The sequence below is a fragment of the Macaca mulatta genome, chromosome 13, assembly GCF_049350105.2.
Source record: "Macaca mulatta isolate MMU2019108-1 chromosome 13, T2T-MMU8v2.0, whole genome shotgun sequence".
Classification (NCBI taxonomy): domain Eukaryota; kingdom Metazoa; phylum Chordata; class Mammalia; order Primates; family Cercopithecidae; genus Macaca; species Macaca mulatta.
Window position 1 is genome coordinate 59,715,088 of NC_133418.1, and position 27,577 is coordinate 59,742,664.

A 27,577-nucleotide genomic window follows, 5' to 3' on the forward strand; every position below is an offset into this window, starting at 1 on the left:
GTCAACTCACGCTTTTTGATAATGTCCCAAGTCCTAATTGGAATTGGTCAAGATTCAATGAAACCAGAGAATTCAATTATTATTTGAAAGTTGGTTTTAATATCACATGTTCTCATATGTGGGAGCTAAAAATGTGGATCTCATGAAGACAAAGAGTAGATTGGTGGTTACTAGAGGCCAGGAAGGGTAGGGGGGAAAGGGGACAAAGAGTAGTTGATTAATGGATACAAATGTACAGGTCGATAGAAGAAATAGACCTAGTGTTTGATAGTTCAGTAGGGTGACTATATTTTACAATAATTTACTGTACATTTCAAAATAGCTAGAATAATTATAATATTTCTATCACAAAGAAAGGACAAATGTTTAAGGTGATGGACCTCACAAGTATGCTGATTTGACCTTTACAAATTATATGAATGTATTACATTATCACATGTACCCCCAAACTATGCACATTTATTATGTAATTTATTACATCAGTAAGAAAATTGTTTTAACAATTAAAAAAGAGAGCTGGTTTTAGCAGGTCTGCAATTCTAAGTTGTGGCATTTGAGGTCAGGCAGTTCCAGATTTCGAACCAACTCTCAGATTTGAGGACAATTACAATAATTTTTCCAATGAAATGACTCCCTTTCTGTAGAGGAGGGTTTGGAGCAAGGTATGCTGGCTGTAACACACCTGGGCAAACTTAGCATTGGGTGGGGCAAGGGGACTACAAACAACCAGAGTTGCATCCCGGGCAGTCTCGCTGGTGCACCTTTGCAGATTCTGTTCCTGCTGCCTACATCACTCTTCCCCCACATCTACCCCATAGCTCCTCCCTCACCCGATCAGAAGACCTCCCTGACCACTCTGCTAAAATAGTACCCATCACCACACACACACACACACACACACACACACACACACACACACACACTTCCTGTCTATTTGCCCTGCTTTAATGTTCTTCTTGGTGCCTATCACTGGCTGACATATACTTATTTATTACATGATTCCCTCCACTAGAACATGAGCTTTGTAAGAGCAGGGTTTTGATTGTATTGAGCACTACCAGAGTCCAGCACCTGGGAAGGGCACCTGGCTGTTGCCAGTAAATCACTGTTTAATGAATTAATGATTCAACTAAAGCCTAAGAGGAGTGTGTCTGTGGCAAGTTATTACATGGGATCAAAGTGGGCAGGGAAGATAGAGCCACGGGTCAGAGGCACCCTTCCAAGTGTCCTTGAGCCTCTGGGTCCTTGATTGATTTAGTTCTTTTTAGAGACAAAGTCTCCCTCTGTTGCTGTCTAGAGTACAGTAATCTTAAACTCCTTGGCTCAAGGGATCCTCCTACTTCAGCCTCCCAAGTAGCTGGTACTACAGGCACACACCACCATACCTGGCTAGTATAGAAAATATATTTTTTTAGATACGGGGTCCCACTATGTTGCCCAAGCTGGTCTCAAATTTCTGGCTTCATGCAATCCTCCCATCTCAGCCTTCTGAGTCATTGACATTACAAGCGTGAGTCACCATGCCTGGCTAGGTCCTTGACTTTTCATTCTGTCACCAACATCCCATCCTTGGGGACAAGGCCCACACCTGCTATGCCTTTATACAGTGTTCTTGCCACAGGGTTTAGGAAAGGCTGGAACCAGCAAGGACACACTGCTCCGCCTTCTTCCGTTCTTTTTTTCTTTTATTTATTTTTTTGAGACGGAGTCTTGCTCTGTCACCCAGGCTGGAGTGCAGTGGCACGATCTCAGCTCACTGCAAACTCTGCCTCCTGGGTTCAAATGATTCTCCTGTCTCAGCCTCCCAAGTAGCTGAGATTACAGGTGCCCACCACCATGCCTGGCTAATTTTTATATTCTTAGTAGAGATGGGGTTTCACCATGTTGGCCAGGCTGGTCTGGAACTCCTGACTTCAGGTGATCTGCCTGCCTTGGCCTCCCAAAGTGCACCCAGCCTCTTTCTTAAAGCCTGACTCCTTAAATGCCTGGGTGAAATTTACAGTGGAGGCAAGTGTATGTCAGCTGAGGTGGATGCTCACAGGTAACCAGCATTTCCACTGGAGAAGTCACAGCAGCCATATTTGCCAGAACTTAAAGTTATTGCAGAGACAATTAGTGTTCTAGCATTTACTCATCACTCTTGGTTTCTTTCTATTTATTTATTTAGACATAGTTTTGCTCTGTTGCCCAGGCTGGAGTGCAGTGGCACAATCGTGACTGACTGCAGCATCGACCTCCCAGGGTCAAGTGATCCTCCTACCTTGGCCTCCCAAGTAGCTGAGACTATGGACATGTGCCAACCATGCCTGGCTAATTTTTATTTATTTTTTAGTTTTTGTAGAGATGGGGTCTCACTATGTTGCCCAGACTGGTCATGAACTCCTGGGCTCAAGCAGTCCTCCTTTCTTGGCCTCCCAAAGTGCTGGGATTATAGGCATAAGCCACTGCACCCGGCCAATAATTAGTTTTTTTTTTTTTTTAAAAACTGGCCAAAATGGCCTTGATCAACCTTGGAAGACCATAATTTCAAGTAATTTGTAGTGGGGATATGAAATCCTACCCGATCAGGTCGTCCTAAGGCTCAAATGAAATAACGTTGGAAAGTGTCTGTGCCAAGAAGGTGGCATGCAGAAGTGAGCCACTTATCTGGAAAGCAGGCCTAGCTGATACCCACATCCCAATGAGCCCAGCTGTGGAATCCAGGGCCTGTCAGAACGGGCCCAGCTGGACTTCCAGCCACGTCCTCTGGCCAGACAGAGGGAAGTGACCTCCATTTTTTAAAATCAAGAACCACTGATTGGATTCACATTTATGAACGGGGGGATATCATTCACTAGGGGACTTTTGGAATGTGTGTGGGCACTTTGGTTGTCATAATGATTGTGGTGTCTTAGTGGGAAATAGTAGGCAGGGTTACTAAGAATGCCAACTGTTCTGAAATGTTCAGGCAACAAAATGCAGACTTTCCTACATCCCCCAGGCCTCAGAGCATCCTATCAGACAGTCATATAGGGAGAAAAAGCTGTTTAAAATGCACTGAGCCACTTTGGGAGGCTGATCACGAGGTCAGGAGATCGAGACCATCCTGGCTAACACGGTGAAACCCCGTCTCTACTAAAAAATACAAAAAACTAGCCGGGCTAGGTGGCAGGCGCCTGTAGTCCCAGCTGCTCAGGAGGCTGAGGCAGGAGAATGGCGTAAACCCGGGAGGCGGAGCCTGCAGTGAGCTGAGATCGCGCCACTGCACTCCAGCCAACAGAGCGAGACTCCGTCTCAAAAAAAAAAAAAAAAAAAAAAAAAATACACTGAGCTAGAATTAACTCCATTTTACCCATAAATATTTTTTCTGCATAGTTTTAGTATTCACTGGATTTTCCAAGAATATCAAGTGGATGTAAACTGAAGGAAGACTTTATTTTGTTCTGAACTTCAACAAGTGTTATTTGCCATTTTAGAATAATATCCAAGTCACTAGTGTGAGACATAATGTTGGTCTGCACTTGTAGCTGTTGCTTTTGGGGTAATTCTGTATACATATACAAAAATATTTATTTAGCATGTATTTCAAAATATGTGGAAAAATAGCAAAAAATGTGCCAACAATATTGAGTTGACTTCTATCTCACTGCTTTTAAATCTCAATTTATTTATTCTAAGTAATGCAAGCATCTGAAAACTTCATTATGTCTTCTAGTATAGTTGTATATTTACATGGTAAAATATGGATCATTTTATTAGAAATTATTTTTATTTCTCCCTTATATTATGTTGATTTTTTAAAAATGTAATAGGTGTAGGGGTAGTTTAAATCACTCATTAATTACATTTCCAGATGGTAGAAAAGGTTTTATAAAATGTTTTCTGGGGCCAGGCACAGGCTCACACTTACAATCCCAGCACTTCGGGAGGCAAAGGTGGGAGGATTATGTGAAGCCAGGAGAGTTCAAGGCCAGACTTGACAACATGGTGAAACTCCATCTCTACAAAACATTAAAAAAAAAAAAAAGGCCGGGCGCGGTGGCTCAAGCCTGTAATCCCAGCACTTTGGGAGGCCGAGACGGGCGGATCACGAGGTCAGGAGATCGAGACCATCCTGGCTAACACGGTGAAACCCCGTCTCTACTAAAAAATACAAAAAACTAGCCGGGCGAGGTGGCAGGCGCCTGTAGTCCCAGCTACTCGGGAGGCTGAGGCAGGAGAATGGTGTGAACCCGGGAGGCGGAGCTTGCAGTGAGCTGAGATCCGGCCACTGCACTCCAGCCTGGGTGGCAGAGCGAGACTCCATCTCAAAAAAAAAAAAAAAAAAAAAAAAAAAAAATTAGCTGAGCATGGTGGCACACGCCTGTAGTCCCAGCTACTCGGGAGGCTGAGGCAGAAGAATGAGTTGAGGCCAGGAGTTCAGTGCAGTGAGCCATGATCACACCACTGCACTCCAGCCTGGGCAACAGAGCGAGACCCTGTTTCAAACAAACAAACAATGAATAAATCAACAAACAAAATGTTTTACGGATCCTCTGAGGATTGCAGTGCTTTGAGAGCAACACGGTGTTTGGCCGTGTTGGTAAACAACCAAAGGAGCAAACCTAACCTGTTCGCTCCAAATAGCCCATTCAAACCCCAAAGTTTTCGGCCCAGCTGGGAAAAAGACACATCCTGTATGCTCCTTCAATTAAGAAATAAGATTTGCTTTAGACATATTTTTACAAGTGACCTTATAAAAAGCTTTACCTTTTCATGGGTTACATTTCCAGAGCTGCTGTTGTGGGTCACGACTTTATAATCGGTTGCATACTGTGATCAAGAGGAAAAAAAAAAATCCACTGTTAGTGCACAGGTGAAGACTGACCTAGAGGAACCAAGGGCACTGCTGTGCTCTCGCTACTTCTGTCACTAATCACACTGAGTGTCCTGGGCATTCCTCACCTGGCTGGCCTGACAAGAGCCTCTGAGAACTGTACAAAAGCTACATTAGGACCAAGCCAGCAGATACTTCAAGACATCTCTGGGTTGCTTAGTGTCCCACGGAAACAGGGAGAATTTGCTTATGTTCTTTGGGCAATGGTTTGGAGAAGAAAGGCTGCACAATTTTATGCTGATAGTTTGATATTTCCTTAGCCTTATATGTCATATTATTTGAATAACCTTGGCATTAACTCCATAATGTTAAAGTTCATTTTTCATTGTATCATTTTATTTTCATTCATTTATTTACGCCCCACTTTGTTCTAGAATGTATTTGAGCATGACTGCTTCTACTGTCTGTTTCTAATCTGGTTTGAGCCTCCACTCTTGAAAGTCAGGGACGTGAGGCAAGATGGCATCGTTTAGCTGAGTCTTCAAGGGGACTCAGTTAACAGAAGTGAGGTGTCTCTCTAGCTTTGGTCCCCTGGTTGATTTCACATGCTTCTGCATGGTGCACATAGGTGTCTCCCTGTGGCAGTATGTACTAACAAGTGGAATCTGTTAGGACAGTCCTTCCCGGCCCCTTTGAAGGGCACCTGGTCCCTGAACTGTCAGGAGGAGGCAATTAGGAAGTATAGACTCAAAGGCCTGCTTTCTGCCTGCTTTTGCTGGGCTCTGGTTTCTCTCAGCTTTATCAGTGTTACAGAAAGGCAGAGGTGTTCAAACAAACCCACCCACCTCCTCTGTGACAGGTACTAAAAAAAAGTCCCATACACCTATATTTTTTTCCTACCTCACATTATATATACAAGTCACTCCTGTGCTTATATGCAGATCAAAAAACAAAACAAAACAAAAATGAGAGGTTTAAGTCGAAACAGAAAAGTGTTTGCTTGTAAGATTAGACCACATAATCTAGGCCTTTATATTCCTTCTCTGTATAAAGAATTGTCACAGGGATGTTACTTGCAGCATTGCCAAAAAATAGGGGAAAACCGGAAACAACCTGAACATCCATCAGCGGGGGACTAGTAGAGGAGAATTATGTTATGCTCTTATAGCGGAATACTCTACAGCCATGGCGTCATGCAGAAGGGTAGCTACCGACATGAGAAAATATTCACAATATACTGCCTTAAAAAAACAGCAGGCTATGAAGCGACACGTGTAGTGTGTGTATATACTATGTATGCTTTTAATTAATTAGTTAATTAATTTAGAGATAGAGTCTCACTCTGTTTCTAATCTGGTTTGAGCCTCCACTCTTGAAAGCCAGGGACGTGAGGCAAGATGGCATCGTTTAGCTGTTGCCCAGGCTGGAGTACAGTGGTGTGATCTCAGCTCACTGCAACCTCCACCTCCCAGGTTCAAGCAATTCTCCTGTCTCAGCTTCCTGGGTGGCTGAGATTACAGGCGCATGCCACCATACCTGGCTGATTTTTGTGTCTTTCATGGAGATGGTGTTTCACCATGTTGGCCAGGCTGGTCTCGAACTGCTGACCTCAAGTGATCTGCCCGCCTTGGCCTCCCAAAGTGCTGGGATTACAGGCATGAGCCACCGCACCCAGACGGTATGCTTATTTTTAAAATGTATGTGTATACAGTCATAGAAAATACACATCTGAAAGAGGTATACCAAAAGAATGGGTAGCTCTAGACAGTGTCTGTGGATAATTTTTGTTTTGTTTTGTTTTCTTTTTTTTTTGAGACGGAGTCTCACTCTGTAGCCCAGGCTGGAGTGCAGTGGCCGGATCTCAGCTCACTGCAAGCTCCGCCTCCCGGGTTCACGCCATTCTCCGGCCTCAGCCTCCCGAGTAGCTGGGACTACAGGTGCCCACCACCTCGCCCAGCTAGTTTTTTTTGTATTTCTCAGTAGAGACGGGGTTTCACCATGTTAGCCAGGATGGTCTCGATCTCCTGACCTCGTGATCCACCCATCTCGGCCTCCCAAAGTGCTGGGATTACAGGCTTGAGCCACCGCACCCGGCCAATTTTTGTTTTCTTACACTTCTTTGTATTTTAATTTTTTTTTGCAATGAGCACATATTATCTTTATAATGAGAAAAAAAGATAAAAGTGTATTTTTTTTAAGTCTATAATATTTAAGACATCCCCAAAATGTGATTTGAGGGTATTTCTTAGGTGATGTAAAAAAATTTTGGAACCAGTGGGACATTTTGGAAAGTTTTATTTGCTCAGTCTTTATTTATTTTGTCGTTGTTGTTTTTTAACTCTAGGTACCCATTTATTAAAGTTTAGGCCAATCTTACCAAGTTTTGTTAACACCACCGTCTCTCCCTGTTCTACCTGACCTAACTCCATAGCAGTAATTTAAATATTTCTTCCAACAAGGTTTCATATTTTTAGCAAAGTATCAAGCCTTACCGTATGGAAAGCTGCAACCACAAGATTTGAGGGAAACAGGTTTCTGTTGGAAAAGAAAGCATTCTGTCAGTATTCTTTTAAAACAACTTTTTAGAGATGAGGTCCCTGTTGCCCAGGCTGGAGTGCAGGGGTGTGATTGCAGCTCACTGCAGACTTGAACTTTTGGGCTCAAGTGATCCTCCCCAAAGTGTTGGGACTACAGGCATGAGCCATGGTACCTGGCTTCATCACTATTCTTAAAATTCAGTGTACAAAGTATCTGCTTTGAGATGTCCACTTCTAAAACCCTAACACGGTGTTCTCTCTCCACCCTCAGCTGACACTGCATCTTTTGCTTGATTTAAGCACCCTAACTGTGCCTGCGGTGCTGGGCCACAGTAGATACTTTGAAGCCACTGATTTTCGTTTTTGTCTTTCTCATGGTACTCCTTGATATCTGAGCTTAACTGTGTCCAACCAAGTCTATAACTGCATTGCTTTCCTCTCACCTAGAGGTTAGGTACCATTGCAGTGGTGTGCAGTGTCGAGTGGTGCTGCCCACTAGTGAAATCCAAGGGCATTTTTGTTGTTACAAAATTGAGGCATTCCTGAATTGGGGGGAGTGTGTGGGGACAAATGCCAGGTCCCACACATTTGTCCTGTTCAGTGCAGTAGAGTCCTGTATAATGAATTGTCTCAAGGCCTTCCCATGTCCTTCATGACATACCTGTAGATAAGAACCTTATCTATAATTACTGAAGACTAAACTAATTCCAAAACAAGGTTCCTTTTTTCACAATTTGAACATACACTGAATTTTCCAGAAATGTAATGACTTGCAAATTATGGGATGATTTTTGTTTTGTTTTGTTCAGAATGTTTCCAAATGTTATTCGTCTTCCTGGAAAATCACACCACCAGGGCAAATTGTAGAATCTTAGTCCTTAATTTCACACCCAGTGTCAAGTAACAGTCTGCATTTAGAATTATCTCATTAGCAATGATTCTGCGTTCAGGAGCAAGCATTCAACCACTTTATCTTAGAGCATGCATATATTGAAACACATTGTTTTATTATAATTATTTTCCTTTTTTTTTGTATATTACAGTTACATCATATTGATATTTTGAAATTATGTGGGCAGGGACATTTTATTTATGGATTTCATCTTAGAATTAAGGATATTATAAACATTTGTTGTGAAAGGAGGGCAATCGACCTGATGGAGCCCAAAATCTGTTCATGCAAATAGTTTTACTGAGGGCTCTGTGTAGGATGCTGGTCTTGATATACAAGAAATTCTATTCCAGCTGACAGTCCATTTGTTCTCACTTCCTGCAAGAAGAGTAAGTCTAGAAGAGCAAAAGACTCTGAATCATTCTTAACAATTTGTGTCAAACTTATCCACTAATTCTTACTTCTACAAGAAGCTGGGTTGCTCACCCGGATCTCCAGGTAACCATTTGCAGTGCATTGGGTTTCAGAGGTAGGCAGGTCTGGCTGCAACCCAGCTGTGGCAGGCAGAGTCTAAGATGGCCTCCTGGTATTCACACCTTTGGGTAATCCCTTTAGTGTGGGTGGACCTATGACTTGCTTCTAATGAACAAATGCAGCAAAGGTGATGGGATGTCCCATCCACGATTTGGTTACATAAGGTTGTAGCTTCCATTGTGCTAGCTGACTCTTCTTATTGTCTTCTGCTTGCATGCTTTGATGAAGCAAGCTGCTATGTTGGAAAGGCCCATGAGACTAGAAACTGCAGGTGGTCTGCAGCCAAGAGCCAACTGAGGCTCCCAGTCCAAACTTCAAGGAACTGAATTCTGCCAACAACAACATGACCACAGAGGTGAATCTCTCCCCAGGTGGACCTGTGGATAAGAACCTAGCCCTGACCAACACCTTAATTGCAGCCTTGTAAGAGACTCTGAAGCAGAGGACCCAACTAAACTGTGCCAAGATTCCTGACCCCAGAGAGACTGTAGGATAGTAAATATGTGAGATTTTAAGCTGTTTAAGCTGTTAAATGTGTAGTAGTTTGTTATGCAGCAATAAAGCAGCCAATAAAGTTAATAAGATGCAAAAATCACTGCATTAGAACACTTAGGGTGCTCTCGCAGGACGGCCAGCATATATAGCCTGCAACACAGCATTTCCCAAACTTGTCCACAGAACCTGAATTGCTTTTAGTATATTTAGAGAATACCAGAGTACATGCTTGCATTTAAGAAGAAAAAATTAATCTTTAGCTGAACTAAGTTGTTGCAAAACTGTGACCAGAAGTTTGATTCTTATCACAGCTAGATTTACTTTTTAAAAAGTAGAAACAGACTGGCAACTTATATTGGCTAGTTTTCAGAGCATAGATGAATAACAACTTACATTTGTTATTATTTCCATTACAAAGCAACTTTCTTACATATTTCAGTCTTGGGGGCTACGTTTGGCATCTCATTTCCATTTTCTGCCCTAGTCAGAAGCAGCAAGGGGCCCTGTGCCAGCGTCTCTCTGTTCTGTATCCACCACACAACAATCCTCAGTTGTTGACAGACTGAGCTGCTCTAAGGTTCTCTCTCCATGAGGACCAGGAAGTTCAGAAGAGTTGGGTTAGAAGCCCTCCACTCTCCTCATGGGAAACAATTTCCCCGGCAAATACCTCACATCATTCAGGGATTAGCTGTTTCCTCAATTGGTGCAAGCACAGCCTTTCCCACAGCCTTGAAATGCATTCTCTTCTAAAGAGCACAACACTGTTTGTTTAATTCCGTCTATCTGTCCTGCCCAATCTCTTCTTACAAGCAATAACCCAGTACCATCTTACCCAGAACGGGCCCTGTCCTTAACCCAGAACATCTACACTTAACAGCCACTAGCACACCCACCTGTTTTCAGACTGTCTACAGTATCTAGTCTACAAAATCCAATGGGAACAGAGGGGTCCAGAAGCAAAAGAGCAACTTCTATCCCCCAAAAATCAAGTTCCTCAGAAGAATGTGATGTGTTTTGACAGTTTCTGATAAAGTTAAACAGACACTTATCATAGGACTCACCAATTCCATTCCTAGTTTTTTTTTTTTTGCTTTTTTTTTTTTGGAAACAGAGTCTCACTCTGTTGCCCAGGCTGGAGTGCCGTGGCAGATCTCAGCTCACTGCAGCCTCTGCCTCCCGGGTTCAAATGATTCTCTTGCCTCAGCCTCCCAAGTAGTTGGGACTACAGGGGTGCACCACCACGCCTGGCTAATCTTTTTTTTTTTTTTTTCTGAGATGGAGTCTCGCTCTGTTTCCCAGGCTGGAGTGCAGTGGCGTGATCTTGGCTCACTGCAAGCTCTGCCTCCCGGGTTCACACCATTCTTGTGCCTCAGCCTCCCGAGTAGCTGGGACTAAAGGCACCCGCCACCATGCCTGGCTAATTTTGTTTTTGTATTTTTAGTAGAGATGGGGTTTCACTGTGTTAGCCAGGATGGTCTCGATCTCCTAATCTCGTGATCTGCCCTCCTCGGCCTCCCAAAGTGCTGGGATTACAGGCATGAGCCACTGCGCCCAGTCAATTTTTGTATTTTTAATGCAGACAGGGTTTCACCATGTTGACCAGGCTGGTCTCAAACTCCTGACCTGAAGTGATCTGCCCGCCTTGGCCTCCCAAAGTGCTAGGATTACAGGCGCGAGCCACCATGCCTGGCCCACTGCTAGATATTTAGCCAAGAAATATAAAAACATATGCCTGCCAAAAGGACCTGTATGCATAACAGCATTATTCATAATAGTCAAAAACCCAAATGTCCATCAACAGATGAAGGGATACACAGATTATAAAATATCCATACAACGAAATACCACTTGGCAATAAAAGGAATCCAAGTGGCCGGGCGCGGTGGCTCAAGCCTGTAATCCCAGCACTTTGGGAGGCCGAGACGGGTGGATCACGAGGTCAGGAGATCGAGACTATCCTGGCTAACGCGGTGAAACCCCGTCTCTACTAAAAAATACAAAAAACTAGCCGGGCGAGGTGGCGGGCGCCTGTAGTCCCAGCTACTCGGGAGGCTGAGGCAGGAGAATGGCGTGAACCCGGGAGGCGGAGCTTGCAGTGAGCTGAGATCTGGCCAATGCACTCCAGCCTGGGCGACAGAGCGAGACTCCGTCTCAAAAAAAAAAAAAAAAAAAGGAATCCAAGTGATATACGCAACAACATGGATAATCTCAGCAACTCTGTGCTGAGCAAAACCAGACTGATAAAGAAGGGTACATACTGAATAATTCTGTTGATATAAAACTCTAGAAAAAGCCAAACTAATTTATAGTGATAAAAAGCAGGTCAGTTGCCCGAGGCCAGGGGTGGAGAATGGGGATTGCTGAGAAGAGTTATAGGTGATGGAAAAGTTCAGTATCTTGATAGTGGTGGTGGTCACATGAGTTATCCATTTGTTAAAACTCATGGAACTGTACATTTAAAGTGAGTGCATTTATTGTATATAAATCATACCTTGAAATTGTTTAAAAACTTAACATAAAAATATGGTAATAACTGATAGAGATTTTCCAACTAAAAAATACGTACATTCAATGGGTGGGCTGAACTTTTTTTTAGATTATACAGCTCATTTCTCAGATAACAGTCTCTGGGAAGGACTCTCCTGGTGGCAGTGAGCTGAAGCACGATAGAAAGCATCTTCCTTCACTTTCATCATCTGCTTGCCACAGACCAGGAGCAGGAGCAGTGCCCTCCTGCTGTCACCAAGGGCAAGGAGACGAGGCTGCCAGAGTAAAGCAACATGTTTCTCTGTCCTCTGCTTTCCCTCTCTCCTTTGGCTTTCAGACACGGATGCTGCAGTAAACTCTGGTTCTTACTCTTGAGCTCTCTTCTAATCCAGGATCAGTTGCCTCTCCCGCAAACAATTTTTCTTCCCAGAGCTCTGTCTTCAGGCACTTTCCCAACTCCTCACATTCACACAGTAGCTTCATGGGCTTTTGAAATCAGAGACATGGAGCTGGAAGGGATTTTAGAGGTGATCCAGTTCTATCCCCTCATTTAGCACATAGAGACACCAATGCCCAGTCACTGAGCATCTCCCATTTCTGCTCCATCTAGGCCAGCACCATCCAACTGAAACGTCTGCATTTGTGCAGTCCAATATGGCAGCCTTGCGGCTATAGAGCACTTGAAATGTGGCCAGTGCTACCAAGGCACTGATTTTTAAGTTTTATTTACACTTGACGTAATTTTAAGTAGCCACATGTGGCTAGTGTCTATTGTATTAGATAGCCCAGATGTACAGTACTGAAATCCAGAGTCCAGAAGTCAGGAGGACCAAATGGTCATCCTGTGTTCACCTCCGCACATCACCCACTTTCACTGGGTTTAGGATGCTTCTAAGCACTGAGCTCCTCATCTTATTCAAGTTTGCAAATATTTCCTTTTTCCATTGTTTGATCCTGAGAGATCTACTTGAATTACATATGTGTTAGGCCAAAGTTTCTCAAATATCAGTAGACCATTAAATCAATGTATTGGCTTTAACCAGTATTTTATAAAAGATGAAATACATCAGACAAAAATATCAGCATGTATCACACTTAAAATATTGTTTAGTGGAGCCTGTGTTTTGGTTTGAGTATGTGAGAGTTGGGGGGAGGGTATAGTGTGGATGCCATAATGTAAAATGTATTTCTTATGGTAGGTCAAAATTAAAAACGTGTGTGAAACCTCTAAGATACACTACTTAAATCTAAAATCTAGAGGCCCAAGTCAGTCCAAACTATGAGATAATGAATGAACAAGTTTTTCCAGTGCTATCTTTGAATACATTACTTAAAACAAACAGAACAACTAGTATGAAATGAGGTTGAACTGGCCGGTGTAGAACCACGGTGGGAGGTGCTATGCAGACCCATGCAATTCACACAGTGAAAAACTTCAAAGACATTCTTTCTGTAACATCTGATACTGTTTGTTCTTCTGATCCTATTGTCAAGGGTGGTATACATTTCTCTGTTCTATATGAAAAGAATGCAAAACAATTTACTTTTGCTTGGGCATATTTTGTTCCAGAATTATTTCCTTTTATTTAAGTTCAAAAATTCTTTACCAAATCTATTAAAATTTCAAAGACTCTTCAGAACAGGATATGGCACAGTATGTACACCTGATGAATATTTATTATCCCTAGTATTTATTGTTACAGAGCCAGTTAACAGGGATGTGCCCCTTCAGATCTTGGTACCCCCTACAAGGCTGAGCTGAGGAAGGGCTGGGACTGGTGGACTTGCACTCTGATGATGGGGGTGTGAATCTATCCTCTCTTTAAGGCCTCCATCCAGTTTTAGATTCCAGCTGGAAAGGGTAGGGCTGAACCCCTGGAGTGGGGAACTTTTGGGGGAAATTAGATTAAGAGCAGCACTCATGCTCAGTATCAAATAGCCCTCAGCTGTCCCTGAGAAGCTGGGACACACTAGAATATTAGCAAAGCACTCATATATTAACTCATTTAATCCTCACAACCATTCTAGATAGTAGATCTCATTAGCCTCATTTTACAGATAAGGACACTCAGGCACAGAGAGGACAAACAACTTGTGCATGTACAGCAAGTACGTCATAGAGCTGGGCTTCAAATCCAGGTGGTTGGCTTTAGTGTCTGCTCTTCAGCACTACCCACCTCCCTAGACTGATGCTTTTTTCTGTCTCTAAACTATTCAGGTGTCCTCCTGGGTGGTAAAAGAAATGGTCAAGCGTTAAAATCTTTCTTTTAAAAAAAATTACAAGCTGCTATTATTTTCCTTTCGTCACTAGATAGCGCTGGAAAAGCTTGTTCATTCATTATCTCCTAGTTTGGACTGACTTGGGCCTCTAGATTTAATTAGTGTATCTTAGAGGTTTCACACATGTTTTTAATTTTGACCTACCATAAGAAATACATTTTACATTATGGCATCCACACTATACCCGCCCCCGACTCTCACATACTCAATTAATTTGGATCCTTGTTAGATGTGCTAAGTCTTCATCTTGCCTATAGAAGAGAGAGACACGGGCATAGTTACAACAACCCGCCACAGTCAATAATGAAAAGAAATTGTTCACAACTCACTCCTCAACTTTGCTGGCTAATATTACCATTTTTTTAATTAAAAAAATATGGAATGCTTCACGTTGGAACATCTCGTTGTGTGTCATCCTTGCACAGAGGCCATGCTTGTCTTCTCTGTATTGTTCCAGTTTTAGTATATGTGCTGCCAAGGCAAGCACAGGGGGCTAATATTAAATCTCAGTCTCTGATAGTTTTTTTTTTTTTTGCACCTATTCAAGAAATGTGTTCTTTGCAGCTTGAGAAGCACCATACCTATTCACACCCATCCTTGAGAAGGATGTAAGTCCAGCACACCTCCCTCTGTGAAGGGAAAGGCTCAGAGCATGGTTTGCTATTAAGAAAATTAGCACGAGCGGAGAAAAAAAACCCTAGAAAACTGGGCAACAGATAAAATCCTAATTGTATTTACTATATACACGGCCACAGCCTACTATGCTACTGCAAGATGGTGGCCCTTGGCCATTCTTCTGGCTGCCTAGGCCCTGGGCCTAGGCTCTGTCCCTACCTGCCTCCTTGGCAGTTACGCCCTGGTTCTCCATTCGAAAACTACAAACTTTAGAGCCCAAAGGAATGTTAGAAACCAGTTGCCTCAATCCCTTCAATTTACAGCAGAGGTGAACTGGAGATCATAAGCATGTAAGGCAGGGGAAAAAGAAACCGGAATGTCAGTGAGGATCTGTGGGGACTTCTGTCCCATTTCAGAATGGAAGGCTCTTCCATGTTTAGTTTTGACTTTTCTCCACTTTCCAAATTTTCCATAGTGTGAATCTATTAATTAGTAGTCTAAAACATAGTCAGTTACTATTCACTTCTCCTCCAGATGCCATGTGGTTCCCAATATACCTAAAGACTACATTAGCGGCCGGGCGCGGTGGCTCAAGCCTGTAATCCCAGCTCTTTGGGAGGCCGAGACGGGAGGATCACGAGGTCAGGAGATCGAAACCATCCTGGCTAACACGGTGAAACCCCGTCTCTAATAAAAAATACAAAAAAACTAGCCGGGCGAGGTGGCGGGCGCCTGTAGTCCCAGCTACTCGGGAGGCTGAGGCAGGAGAATGGCATGAACCCGGGAGGCGGAGCTTGCAGTGAGCTGAGATCCGGCCACTGCACTCCAACCTGGGCGACAGAGCGAGACTCCACCTCAAAAAAAAAAAAAAAAAAAAAAGACTACATTAGCTTCAAGTCATCTTGAGTTCCCCTAAACATTCCTTTTCTTCCCATCTAGCCTCCTTTATTTCAGGTTATGGAAAGAGGGCCATCCCCATTAGCTCAGGTGAACTGGAAAACCCAATCACTCTAGTTATAACAAGAGCACAGGTGTATTGGGCCAGCACTATTCTAACAGCTTCAGAACCCAGAGGAGCTTTAGAGCTCTTAGACACAACCCAGCTAACCCTCAGAACAATCCTGCGAGGTAGGTACCATCATGATTCCCATGATAAAGATGAGGAAACCAAGGAATGGAAAAGTTATGGACATATCCCACAACCAGTAAGCATTGTTAGGGACCAAGAAGTTCCACAATGGCTAGTTTCCTGTTTCTGTCTCTTTGGTGCCCAACTATTTCATTTTGGATGAAAAGCCACAAGTCAACCACTTAGGTCACACATGGTTCTGAAAGTCCTATACTGTTCTGGATTCCCAGGCACAGAACTCCGGGCTGCTCAGGAAGAGACTATGATTCTTCCACCTGCCAGCTACTGTTGGCCATCCCTTCTCAGTGCTTCTAGCACCAGCCTTCTCATCCCAATTCTCTATTCTACATTGTTATTTATAATCCATTGTGTGCTGGGAGATCAAATCACTCAGCAATGACATTCTGAATTAAAAAATATGTATACACATGTAATGAACACCTACTAGCTTCATCTCTTTCTGACTTGTAGTTCCAGCTTTAAAAACCAAATTAGAAATCATGACAGAGAGACCCTGGGGAATTTTGGGGCACTTTACCATCAGGAAAGGGTATGGACTTTAGCACAAAGCCTTGGCAGCAGCTATGCTGACTCATCAGAGGCCTTTCCCACTCTTCCAGGTGTTTAAGTTCTGAGCAGCTACCTGGAGAGGGCCTGCTGGATAACTGAGGTGTTTACTGGCAGAGTCTCATTTCATTCATGTGCCCCTAGGAAGAAAGGAATGGGCACTGCATTTCCAAAGAAGATGCCCAGAGTAACATGAAATCCACATCCATGAGGTTTCCTTGAAGGAAGCAATTTTTAAAATTTGACATCAGAGACTCTCCAGACTCAGGAAGCATTTCCGGGTGGCTTGGGACTTAGTTTCCTTTCACAAGCTGCTCAGCCTAAGACCAAACCTCAGCAGGTGCACACATACTTTCCTTCGCCCGAGGAGCTCAGCCTCCATGCTGGCTGGAGGAAAGGGGCATTTGTCTTGACCCAGTCATATGCCTACCAGGTTCCTCTCTGGACCCAGAGAAAGCATTTCCGAGATAGCCGCACTAGACTAGGCAGGTGACATTACTAAGGCATGTTGACTTGGAGGAAGAGGGATTAGGAGAAATAGAGAGAATCCTGCACTGTGGGGTAGGAGACCCACAGTCCTTCTAATCTCTTCTTTGTAAGCCACTCCATGACCTTGAGCAAATCGCTTAATCTCTGTCTCAGTTTCCTCAGTCGCAAAATAGGATATACCACCTGTCCTACCTTTATCCGTGAGCTGCTGGATTAGATGCAGTTGGCTGTTGGAAGAATTGTGAAACACTACCTATCCCCAACAAGCCACAACAAAGCCTCTCTTAGCCCTCCAAGCAGGTGCAGCCCAAGTCATTGAAAAGTTGCACCCACACTACTAAGCTATGATCCTGGGTACACCATTCATGTCAGAAGCAGGAGCTGAAGGGGCTTGGGTCTAAAACTAGAAAACGATGATCAGGAAACAAGAAGTCCCTTCTGGAGCTGGAGGTAATGAGGTACCCCCCTACCACCACTGCCCCCTCTTCTGGAGATAAAAGATCCTATTGAGGCTCCCAGTGCGGGACCACTAGCAGGGCAGGGCTGAACATCCATTCTCCCTCCCTGGGTCACAGATCCCTGCAAAGAATAATCCTTTAACCCCAGAATTGCCTTCCCTCCCTGAGAGAGCTGACCGACATCCTGCAGGTAATAAGCTAAAGGTGCTCTCAACCTCAGGAGACTTCCTTTCAGCACTCACCTAAAAGTTAGTTCCCAAACTTAAAGTGTCTGGACTGCAATATCTAGCCGCCAGTCACAGAACAAAGGCTGTGATCTAGACCAGCCTGGGCAGCATAGTGAAACCCCATCTCTAAACTAGCTGGGTGTGGTGGTGTGCACCTGTAATCTCAGCTACTCTGGAGACTGCGGCAGGAGGATCGCTGAAGCCTAGGAGTTCGGGGATGCAGTGAGCTAGGATCCCAACACTGCACTCCAGTCTGGGCAACAGAGCAAGATCCAGACTCTAAAAAGAAAAAAAAGCTGTGATCCACTTAAAGTCCTAAGAGGCCACCACTATCTGCCCTTTTGTCAAGAACTTTTGGTCTCCCTCATGAGAGTGTTTTTTTGTCTTCTTTCTTTCTTTTTTCTTTTTCTTTCTTTCTTTTTTTAATACAGATGTCCTAAATTTTTGTTGTTGATTTAAATGAACAATCTCTCTCTTAAGTGCAGACAGCCATCACATTTTCCAGAAGGAGAAATGGAAACAGTGGAAAGGCAAGTCACTTTGCCCAGGGTTTGCTGTTTTTCACAACCTCAGCAATGAGGAGCTTTGCCTCAATAACTCAAGACAAAATATATTAATAACTCCAAGGCTCAGAATCCAAAATCATCAGAAACCTGGAGAGGGAGCCAGCTGGACTCCTCAGTCAACTGAACCTGGTTAGATCAGTAAATGCCTCCAGGCTGCAGTTTTCCCATTTGTGAACTTTGGGCTAATGGAGAAACCAGGAGAGACCAAGGTTTTGGATAAGTCACAGAAAGGATACTACATCATCTCAAAGGACAAAATGCAACTTCTAAGAATTACAAAAAGCAGGCAAAGCTAAGTGAAGATGCTTCTCTCCCTCCCCTCTAGAACTCACACTTCGGCACAAAGAAAGGCCTTTGAAACACAACACTCTGGCCGGGCGCGGTGGCTCAAGCCTGTAATCCCAGCACTTTGGGAGGCCGAGACGGGTGGATCATGAGGTCAGGAGATCGAGACCATCCTGGCTAACACAGTGAAACCCCGTCTCTACTAAAAAATACAAAAAAAAAACTAGCCGGGTGAGGTGGCGGGCGCCTGTAGTCCCAGCTACTCGGGAGGCTGAGGCAGGAGAATGGCGTGGACCCGGGAGGTGGAGCTTGCAGTGAGCTGAGATCCGGCCACTGCACTCCAGCCTGGGAGACAGAGCGAGACTCCGTCTCAAAAAAAAAAAAAAAAAAAAAAAAAGAAACACAACACTGCAGTGGTCTTTACTGCGGTGGACAGCAACCTGTCCCAAGCCCCAAGCCCTCAGGAGAGGCATATTTCTGGGCAATATGCCTCACTCAACTAACCTCAGTCCTACTATCTGTGGGTCCACTGATAACTGCAGAAAATTGTCAGCTTCCTTCGCAGCCAAGGACTGTAACAGAGAAGGCCAAAGATTGCAAGCCGGATGACCCAACAGGCAAAACTTAACCAATGCTCCCAGAAGCTTTTAGGCACCATGTGGGAGAAAATGAGGGGAAGCCACTGGGGCGTGGTCGGAACATTTTTACCGGGGAGAGCAGCGCGAGAGTATGAGTAAAGAACAGGTGGGGCTCTTCCCTAACACACGCCCACTTAACGGTGGGGACTGGTTCTTGCTCAAAGATGCGGCCTGCTCTTTCGATTGTGCGGTGCGCCCCAGCTGTTTGCAAAGGTGTGGTCAGCACGCAAAGACTCCAGACGTCATTTTGATATTTTTAAAACGTTAAACGCCACCAGCAGCCAACTAAGAATTAACTCTTAGGAGTGTATGTGCATATGTGTGTATGAACTGGAGGGCATCCGAGAGCTGGCGTCTCCCACTAGGCCCTGGGCGAGGTGGAGAGTGTTACCTGGCCAGGTCGAGGAAAGAGTCCACCGTCTCTTTGGGGACAGGAGGAGGCCCCGAGTCCTCCAGCCCCAAGTCGCTGGACTGAAGGGTCTGCGCACCGGATCCCGGTTTGATGATGAACGCCAAGGCCACGGCGAGCGCCGAGGCACTGAGTGTGGTGAGGCCAAAGTAGGCGACAGCGATGCCGCCCAGACGCCCGAGGGAGCTGGCATCGAGGGAGGCGGCGCCCGACACCAGGCTGCAGACCACCAGCGGCAGGATGATCATGCGCAGCATGCGGAGCAGCATCTCGCCGGGGAAGGCCAGGTAGGTGACCTGCGTGCGGCTCAGGCTGAGCCCGCGCAACGCCGCGCCCAGGCCCGCGCCCGCCAGCACCCCGGACACGGTGAGCAGCACCAGCGCTTGGCGCCGCAGGAAGCCCGCGCAACGCCGCGCGCGTCCCGCCGCGGTCCCCGGAGCTCCGGGCCCGGCCGCAGGCCCCGCCTGGGCGCTGTCAAGGTAGCCGTTGGTCTCGTTGCTCTTCTCCATGGCGCTGCACGCCGCTCCGAGCTAGAGGTGGCAGGGGACGTGGGCTCTGGCAAAAGACGGGGCTCCCAATGAATGGTGAGTCGGCGATGGTGAGGTCGGCCAGCTGTGCTTCGCAGGTTCTGGGAAGCCGCCCCGGGGGTCTCCCGGCCTGGCGCAGGAACAGGTGCGAGAAAGGCGAGGAGAAGCGCGGAGTGTGGGTTGGAGCCGCGGACGGAGAGGATCGCGCCGCGCCCAGCCTCCCCGGTGCAGCGGCCGGCTGGAGATGATGCAAGCGGGAGCCGCAAGCGAGGACGCAGACAGGGAAGGAGGAGGGAGCGGGAGCGGGAGCGGGAGGGTGAGCGTGAGCGGCCCCAGCCCGCCCACTTCACGCCCGCCGTCCCGCCCCCTGCGGCGCTGGCCAATCACAGCCCGGGAGCCGCCGCCGGGAGCCTCTGGTCCCCACCCGGGTCGGGGGTGCCGCGGGGGGCGGCCGGGCAGGAGGCTCCACCCGAGGCCGCGGGGGCGCGGGCGGCGCCGGGCAATCCTGGCGCCAAAAGCCGCCTCCTCACCCGGCTAACGGAGGCCGGCTCCGGGCGACCGCGGGGAAGTGCGGGATGAAGGCCCGCCCGGGCTCGTTGGCACCTGCCGGGCCCTCTCCCGCGGCCGGGATCTGAGTCCTCGGGGCCAGAGGGCCCGGGAGAACTTGGAACGCAGCGGCGTTCCTCCTCCTGAGGACTGTGGGAGGGGAGGGGAGGGTTTCTCCCTCCCAGGTGGTGCTTTCGCCTCCGCGCCGCCCGCGCTCCTCTCCAGAGCTCGCGGCCTCTCCCGCCAGGGGGCCGCGCGCGGTGAGGGGGCCCAGGGCGGTCCTGCCGCCGCGTCCCCTCCTGCGGAAATCCCTTCTTCCAGGGGTCCTCAGGGGCTCGTGCGGTAAAGTACGCCATGGTGTCCAGCAAGGCCCGGCTCTGAGACAAAGGATTGACCGGAGGATGGATGAATGAGGGGAGCCTTCGCACGCGTTCATTAGGGCTGTAACGCAGCCGTACCGCGACAGAAAGGGGGCTCGAGGTGCCACCAAACCCAGCGCGCCTGGGCCGCGCCACCCCGCGCACTGGGGCGCTCCTGGGCGTGTGGCCTGGGGCTGGGTCGCCCGCCTGGCAGCTGTCTGCAGTATGGGCGTTTAAGACGCAAAACTCTTCTAGAAGAAACAGAGCTCTCACGCCACCTCTTCCAGTTGGTTTCTGCCACGTAACCCAAGCTGAAACACAAGCCACTGGATTTTAATCTCTTCCATTACCAGGCCTGAGTCCTGGCGCGAAAACAGCCAGACGGCGGTTTGGCCATCCTGAGTGGTTCCTCATTGTTCATGTTCTGTGGATTTCCTGTTTATTTCGTCTTTTATTTGATACCTGCTTTGGCCACGCGAGTTACAAGGGAAACTTCTGCTGAGTCTTTTTACTGTATCACAGTTATTGTATTTTTATATTTTCTTATTCTGCTTGTGAATTGTTCTTTAAAGACTTCCGTGAGTGAAGTCTTTTTATTTTTCTTCCTTCCTTCCTTCCTTCCTTCCTTCCTTCCTTCCTTCCTTCCTTCCTTCCCTTTCTTCCCTTTCTTTCCTTTCTTTCCTCTCTTTCTGGGACAAGGTCTCGCTGTGTTGCCTAGGCTGGTTTTCCAATTCCTGGGCTTATGGGATTCTCCTTGGTAGCTGGCACCACCCACTGTGCCAGGCAAGGGAAGACTTAATTGTGGCTAACCTCAATTAAGGAGGAAGGCAATTTACTATAGATTTCTTGCTAAAAAGGAGTCATCTTAAAACATGTCGTGACATATTTGTGCAAATCAAAATGCCTTCATAAGGAACTTTAAGGAGCTGTCCAAATTTTGAGACAGTGAGTATTTTATTGCTTGGAGCCAGCCAGCTATTGGCTAGAACTTGTAGGGATTTTGTGTGTGTGTGTGTGTGTGTGTGTGTGTGTGGTGGCGGGGAGGAGGGAATGTCAGATGAAGAGCTGCATATATTTGTATCTGGCTTTCCAGAATGCAGTTCATTTCTCTATGTGCACTGAAGAAAGAGTAATTCCTGCAGTCACACACTGTGTTTTGCCAATCAGCCCTTCCCTTTGTTTTGACTACCACGTTTATGCAAAAGACTCTCAAATAATGCATCAGAAATGAGTCTCCGGCTGCCTGTTTTACATCTCCACCTGAATATCCAGCAGTCATCCCAACTCGAAATGTTGAAAACTAGACTCATGGTTGCCTTTCTCAAGTCTGCTCATCCTTTCTGTTAAAACATAATTGACGACCCAGTCACCTCTGTGTGAAACTTCAAAGTGAACTTTGATTCTTCCCTCTGTGGCGCCTTCTCTCATCTAATCAATTGCCAAGTCCCACAGAGACTCCTTTCACAATATTTATCACATCTGCCCATCCCATCTATTCCCACTGCTACCACCCTGGCTCAGTTCTTATTTCCTCACTTCTTTTTATTTTTTTTATTTTTTATTTTTTGAGACGGAGTCTCGCTCTGCCGCCCAAGCTGGAATGCAGTGGTGCGATCTGGGCTCACTGCAAGCTCCACCACCCTGGTTCATGCCATTCTCCTGCCTCAGGCTCTCAAGCCCCAGGCCCTTATTTCCTCACTTCTTATCAGGGCTATTGAAATGTTCTCCTAATTAGTCTTCCCACCTCCAATGCTCCTCTTGTTCCAACCATCCTTATTTTGCCTTGCCCCAGGCTAATCTTCCTAATGAGTAACATACATGTTAGGATAAAGTTCAGCTTTCACCCAGCAGAAAAAAAGGAGAAATGAGTGCATGCCTTCTCCCTTTAAAAACACTTCCTGAAAGTCACACACATTATTTCTCTTATATTTCATCGATAAGAATTGAGTCAAATGACCATACCTTGTTGCAAGAAAAGTTAGGGAATGTAATTTTTGTTTTACACAGGCATGCACCCAGTTAAAAAATTGGAGTTTCTGTTACTAAAGAAACACAGAAAAATGATATTGGAGGACAACTCCTTCATATCACTTCTTGTTCAAAAGCTTTCAGTGGCTCCCACTGAATTAAGAATGTGTTCCTCATCCTGGCATTCGAGGCCTGCCATGATCTCGCCTCAGCCTGCTCTCTAGCCTTGTGCCCTCTATGCCTCCTGCAAAAGTGGCACTGTGTGCTGCTTCCACATTGTTTTGCCTCTCCATCCAGTCCCAGTTCAGATACCACATTCCTCCCATAGCCTTTCTGAATCCCCTTTGCACCAACTCTGCTTGCTGCCTGCAGCTTTTTGTGCTGTACCTGTGCACTCCAAAGCTGCAATAATAGTCAGTTAATCCTCAACTAGGAGTGGGGAACTCCCTGAACTATTGTGTGGTGCTGAGTGTGAGAGCACTGTTTGGGGGTGCCTTATACTATGCCACATATATCTATCATTGAATTAGCAAAAACTCTCCTTAGGAAAGAGTTGGTCTCTTGGGGCATTTTATCTCCAGAGGGCTGCCCTGTAGCCACTCTGCCTACTTGTGAGGCAAACCAAGAAATAGGTGTCCTCTTCTGGCCTCAGCAACATTTGGTGGTATTATTATATCTCTCTATGAAAGGGTTTCACTTTGTGCCACCTTTTTCCCTCTTTCTTCCTCTCCTTTTGCATTTTTTGGTCTTTTGATAATGTTACATGCCTCATGTTTGTAGGTATTTTGTGCAAAAAACAAAAAAAACAAAGTTGATTCCTGTGTTAGACCCTTTCCCCCACAGTACTTATATGTGTTTTCCCTGGTTTCTAGATGCATAAGTACTGAATTATAGCAACACCTTACAAGTGATCCAGCCTGACAGCATTACTACTACTATCATCTGATCCCGTGATAGGCTAAAGTATTGTTCAGCCAAAATTTCTTCCCTTGTTTCTGCCACTTAGATAACAGTTTGCATTCCCCATTGCCTTTGAGCTTTGCCATTTAGCTCCTTGGCTAGTGGACTAAGTGGATCTGCTGCAAGCAGAGGCATCAAAATGTTTTCACACAAATGCGTGTGGACTCCTGCATACATGTGACCCAGCATGCCTTGGGTAGATGCTGCCCCTTCAGCCTGGCACCAGAACAAAGACAGGAGTGTGCCTGAATTTAGCCAGCAGCCCTGACCAAACCCAACTGCCTCACAGCCTAAAGAAGAACACCCCAGTCAACCCACAGACCCATGTGTGAGAAAAATAAATGCTTATTGAAACCCACTGAGTTCCGGAGTCATGTGTTATACTGCATTATTTTAGCAATAACTGAGTATAAATGATAACTTCAGCATCTGTTCCAGTTATCTATTGCTGCATAACAAACCAGCCTAAACCACGCTGGCATAAAACAACCACCACTCAAAAAGAAGTGGCATAAAACAACCACCAATTTTTTATGCTCATGATTTTATAGGCCAGAAATTCAGATGGGGCATAACAGGAGGTCTCATTTCTGTTTCACAATGACTGAAATCCCAAGCTGGGGTGGCTTAATGGCTAGAGATGGCTGGGACAGCTCACTTGGGGTCGTCTGCTTGTGGCCTAGGTTGTGGCTATCTATTAGGATCATCAGTTCTTTCCCACATTGCAACTATTGAGTCTGGAATGTCCAAGATGTCTCATTCATTCACGTGACTGGCACCTTGGCTAGTGGGTTTGGATCTGCTGGGGCTAGCTGGCCATCTCTTGTTCTCTCAGTGTGGGTAGCTTGGGTTTCCTCACAGTATGGCAATCTTGGTGAAGTCAAGTCTCTTATGTAGTGATTGACTTCCCCCAAAGTGAGTGTCTAAGAAACGTAGGTAGAAGCTGCAAGACTTCTTCTGACCTAGCCTCAGAAGTCCCAGAACATTACTTCTATTTCATTCTGTCAGTCAAGCAAATCATTAAGGCCAGCCCAAATTCAAAGGAGGAGAATTAGACCCCACCACTTAATGGTGGGAATAACTAAGAATTTGCAGCCATCTTCAATCCACAGTAACATTCCTGCTTAAATACTCATGTTTTGTGGGCCAGAGCAGCACACATAAGTCACTACTTGCCCTAGCTCTGGTGTCTCTTTAGACAACTCTATTAGAAATCTGCTTTGTACAGTCTCTCAATAAATGGTGCTGGGAAAACTGGATAAAACCCTCATCTCACACCATATACAAAAATCAACTCAAAATGGATTAAAAACTTAAATTTAAGACCTGAAACTGTTAAACTACTAGAAGAAAATATGAGAAATATGAGAAAAGCATCATGGCATTGGTATGGGAAATGATTTTTTAAAAATACGACCCCGAAGCACAGGCAACAAAAGGAAAAACAGACAAATGGGATTACGTCACACTAAAAAGCTCTGCAGAGCAAACAATCAACAGAAGAGACAACCAACAGAGTGGGAGAGTATATTTGCAAACCAGACATCTGATAAGGAAGGGGTTAATATCCAAAATATATGAGGAACTCAAACAATTCAACAGAAAGAAAACAAATAACCCGGTTAAAAAATGGGCAAAGGACTTGAATAGACATATCTCCAAAGAAAGCATGCAAATGGCCAATAAGTATATAAAAAATGTTCAGCATCACTAATTATCAGGGAAATGCAAATTAAAACCACAATGAGATATCACCTGACACCTATCAGAGTGGCCATTAACAAAAAGAAGAAAGATAACAAATGTTGCAGAGGATGTGGAGAAAGGAGAACACTTGCATACTGTTGGTGGGAATGTAAATTAGTATAGCCATTATGGACAACAGTGTGGAAGTTCCTCAAAAACTTAGAAATGAAAACAGCAATCCCTGGATGTATATCCAAAGAATATGAAATCAGTATGTTGAAGAGATATCTGCACTCCCATGTTCGTTGCTGCACTATTCACAATAGCTGAGATATGGAAACAACCTAACTGTCTATCACAGGATGAATGGATAAAGAAAATGTGGTACATAAACACAATGGAATACTATTCAGCCTTTAAAAGAAGGAAATCCTGTCATTTACAACCACATGGATCAATCTGAAGGATATTTTGTTAAGGCAGGCACAGAAAGACAAACCATATGATCTAATTTATACGTGGAATTTATTGTACAAAGTAGAACTCATTGAAACAGAAAGTAGAAAGGTAGTTACTAGAGGCTGGTGATTGGGGGGATTGGAGATATGTTGGTCAAAGGAAATAAAATTTCAATTAGGAGGAATAAGTTCATGAGATCTATTGTACATGATGGTGACTGTAGATAGTAACAATATATTGTATACTTGAAAGTTGCTAAGAGAGTAGTTTTAAAGAGTTCTCACCGCAAAAAAATAAGTCTTTGCAGCAATGTATGTGTTAAATAGTTTAGCCATTCCACAATGTATACATATATCAAAACATCATGTCTTACACCATAAATACATACAATTTATAAAAGAAAAGAAAGTTCTTTTGGCATGGTTTAGTCATGTTCTTAAAACCATGACTGCATCATCCATCATGAAGGAGACTCAATTTCCCTCATTAAAGAATGGCTATAGATTTTTTTACTTACAGAGTGATAACAATAGTTTTATTCCTTTCTTGTCAAAGTGACTGCCACTCCCAATATACTTATGTATCCACAAATAGTGTATTGTACTCACACGCCGGCTTCTGCTAGCAAAAAGGTTGTCTCAGCTTTATCCTCACATCTGATGACCATTACATATTTTTCACACTATTTCACTAGAGTCATCAGGAACATCATTAAAATCATAAAGCAGGAGTTATTTTTCTGCCATGAATGGACTGAAAAAAGAAAATTGTATTCTTCATCACAGGCAAATTTGGATTCTGGAGTACTTTTTACTTTTCCTAAGAGATACCAGAGAGTTTAAGTAACAATTATATCAAAAAGGTTAAATGCCAGTTTGGTTCTTTCCATATCAGCAAAACACAACTTTGTAGGAAGTACAATGTGATTTTTTTAAAAGAATATTTGCTCTCCAAATAGATCTGAGTACTTAGCAAACAGAGCAAGCAAAGAAAAAATCCAAAGTAATAAATAAATTCTTTTTCTCCTGTGGTGAACAACTTAGTATACAGTGGCATACTGGCATCAGAGTACTGATGACTTTGTAATCAGTAATCCTTTTTCTAGGCTCCCCTCAGTATAATCCCTACCAACCAAAAAGAAAAAAAAAAAAAAAAAGAGAGAGAGAGAGAGAAAAGGGGCCATAGAAATGACCCTAGAACCAAAAGGTCAGGCGCAGACTCAGATAAACAATTTGAGTCAATACTAAAAAGGAATTTGGTCAGAATGGGAGTAAAAGTCAGAATGAAACTGAAGTAAGGTGTCTGTCTCTATGGTTTTAGAGACTAGCTAAAGATATAATAACTGACACTTTCTTTGTGGAAGGGTCTGGTGAAATAAGAGCACCAAAGAAGACAAGTTAGAAGATGGGAACACCAGTTAGATTGGTGTCTGGGTTTTGTGGGTGGCAGTTCTAAGGCTAGGGATTTAATTCAACAACACAACCAGATGTTTATGTAGTTTCCTACTAAGAATAAATCACTCTGCAAGGCTCATAGAATGAATACAAAACTGGGGAGTAAGAATTACTAGAGCAGCTGATAAAATGCATATTCCTGAGCCTGGAGCAGGGCCTTGGAACCTGCATTTCAACAAGCCAATCCCTCCCCCACCGTATTATTCAATCAAGAA

The 27,577-nt window shown here is 44.9% G+C and overlaps 1 protein-coding gene and 1 pseudogene across 1 annotated transcript in view; both read right to left on the reverse strand.

Moving 5' to 3' along the window:
- Positions 1 to 20,176, reverse strand: part of SLC1A4 (solute carrier family 1 member 4) — a 35,534-nt gene extending 15,358 nt beyond the window's left edge. Inside the window, exons 1-3 of the mRNA XM_015112580.3 lie at positions 19,386 to 20,176; positions 7,288 to 7,330; positions 4,729 to 4,791 (exon numbers count right to left, since the gene is read on the reverse strand). Of these exons, the coding sequence (XP_014968066.1) occupies positions 4,729 to 4,791; positions 7,288 to 7,330; positions 19,386 to 19,912 (633 nt within the window). The 5' untranslated portion in view covers positions 19,913 to 20,176. The remainder of the gene's footprint in view (positions 1 to 4,728; positions 4,792 to 7,287; positions 7,331 to 19,385) is intronic.
- On the reverse strand, positions 14,391 to 14,507 carry LOC114671971 (U6 spliceosomal RNA; annotated as a pseudogene).
- Positions 20,177 to 27,577: the final 7,401 nt, after the last annotated feature.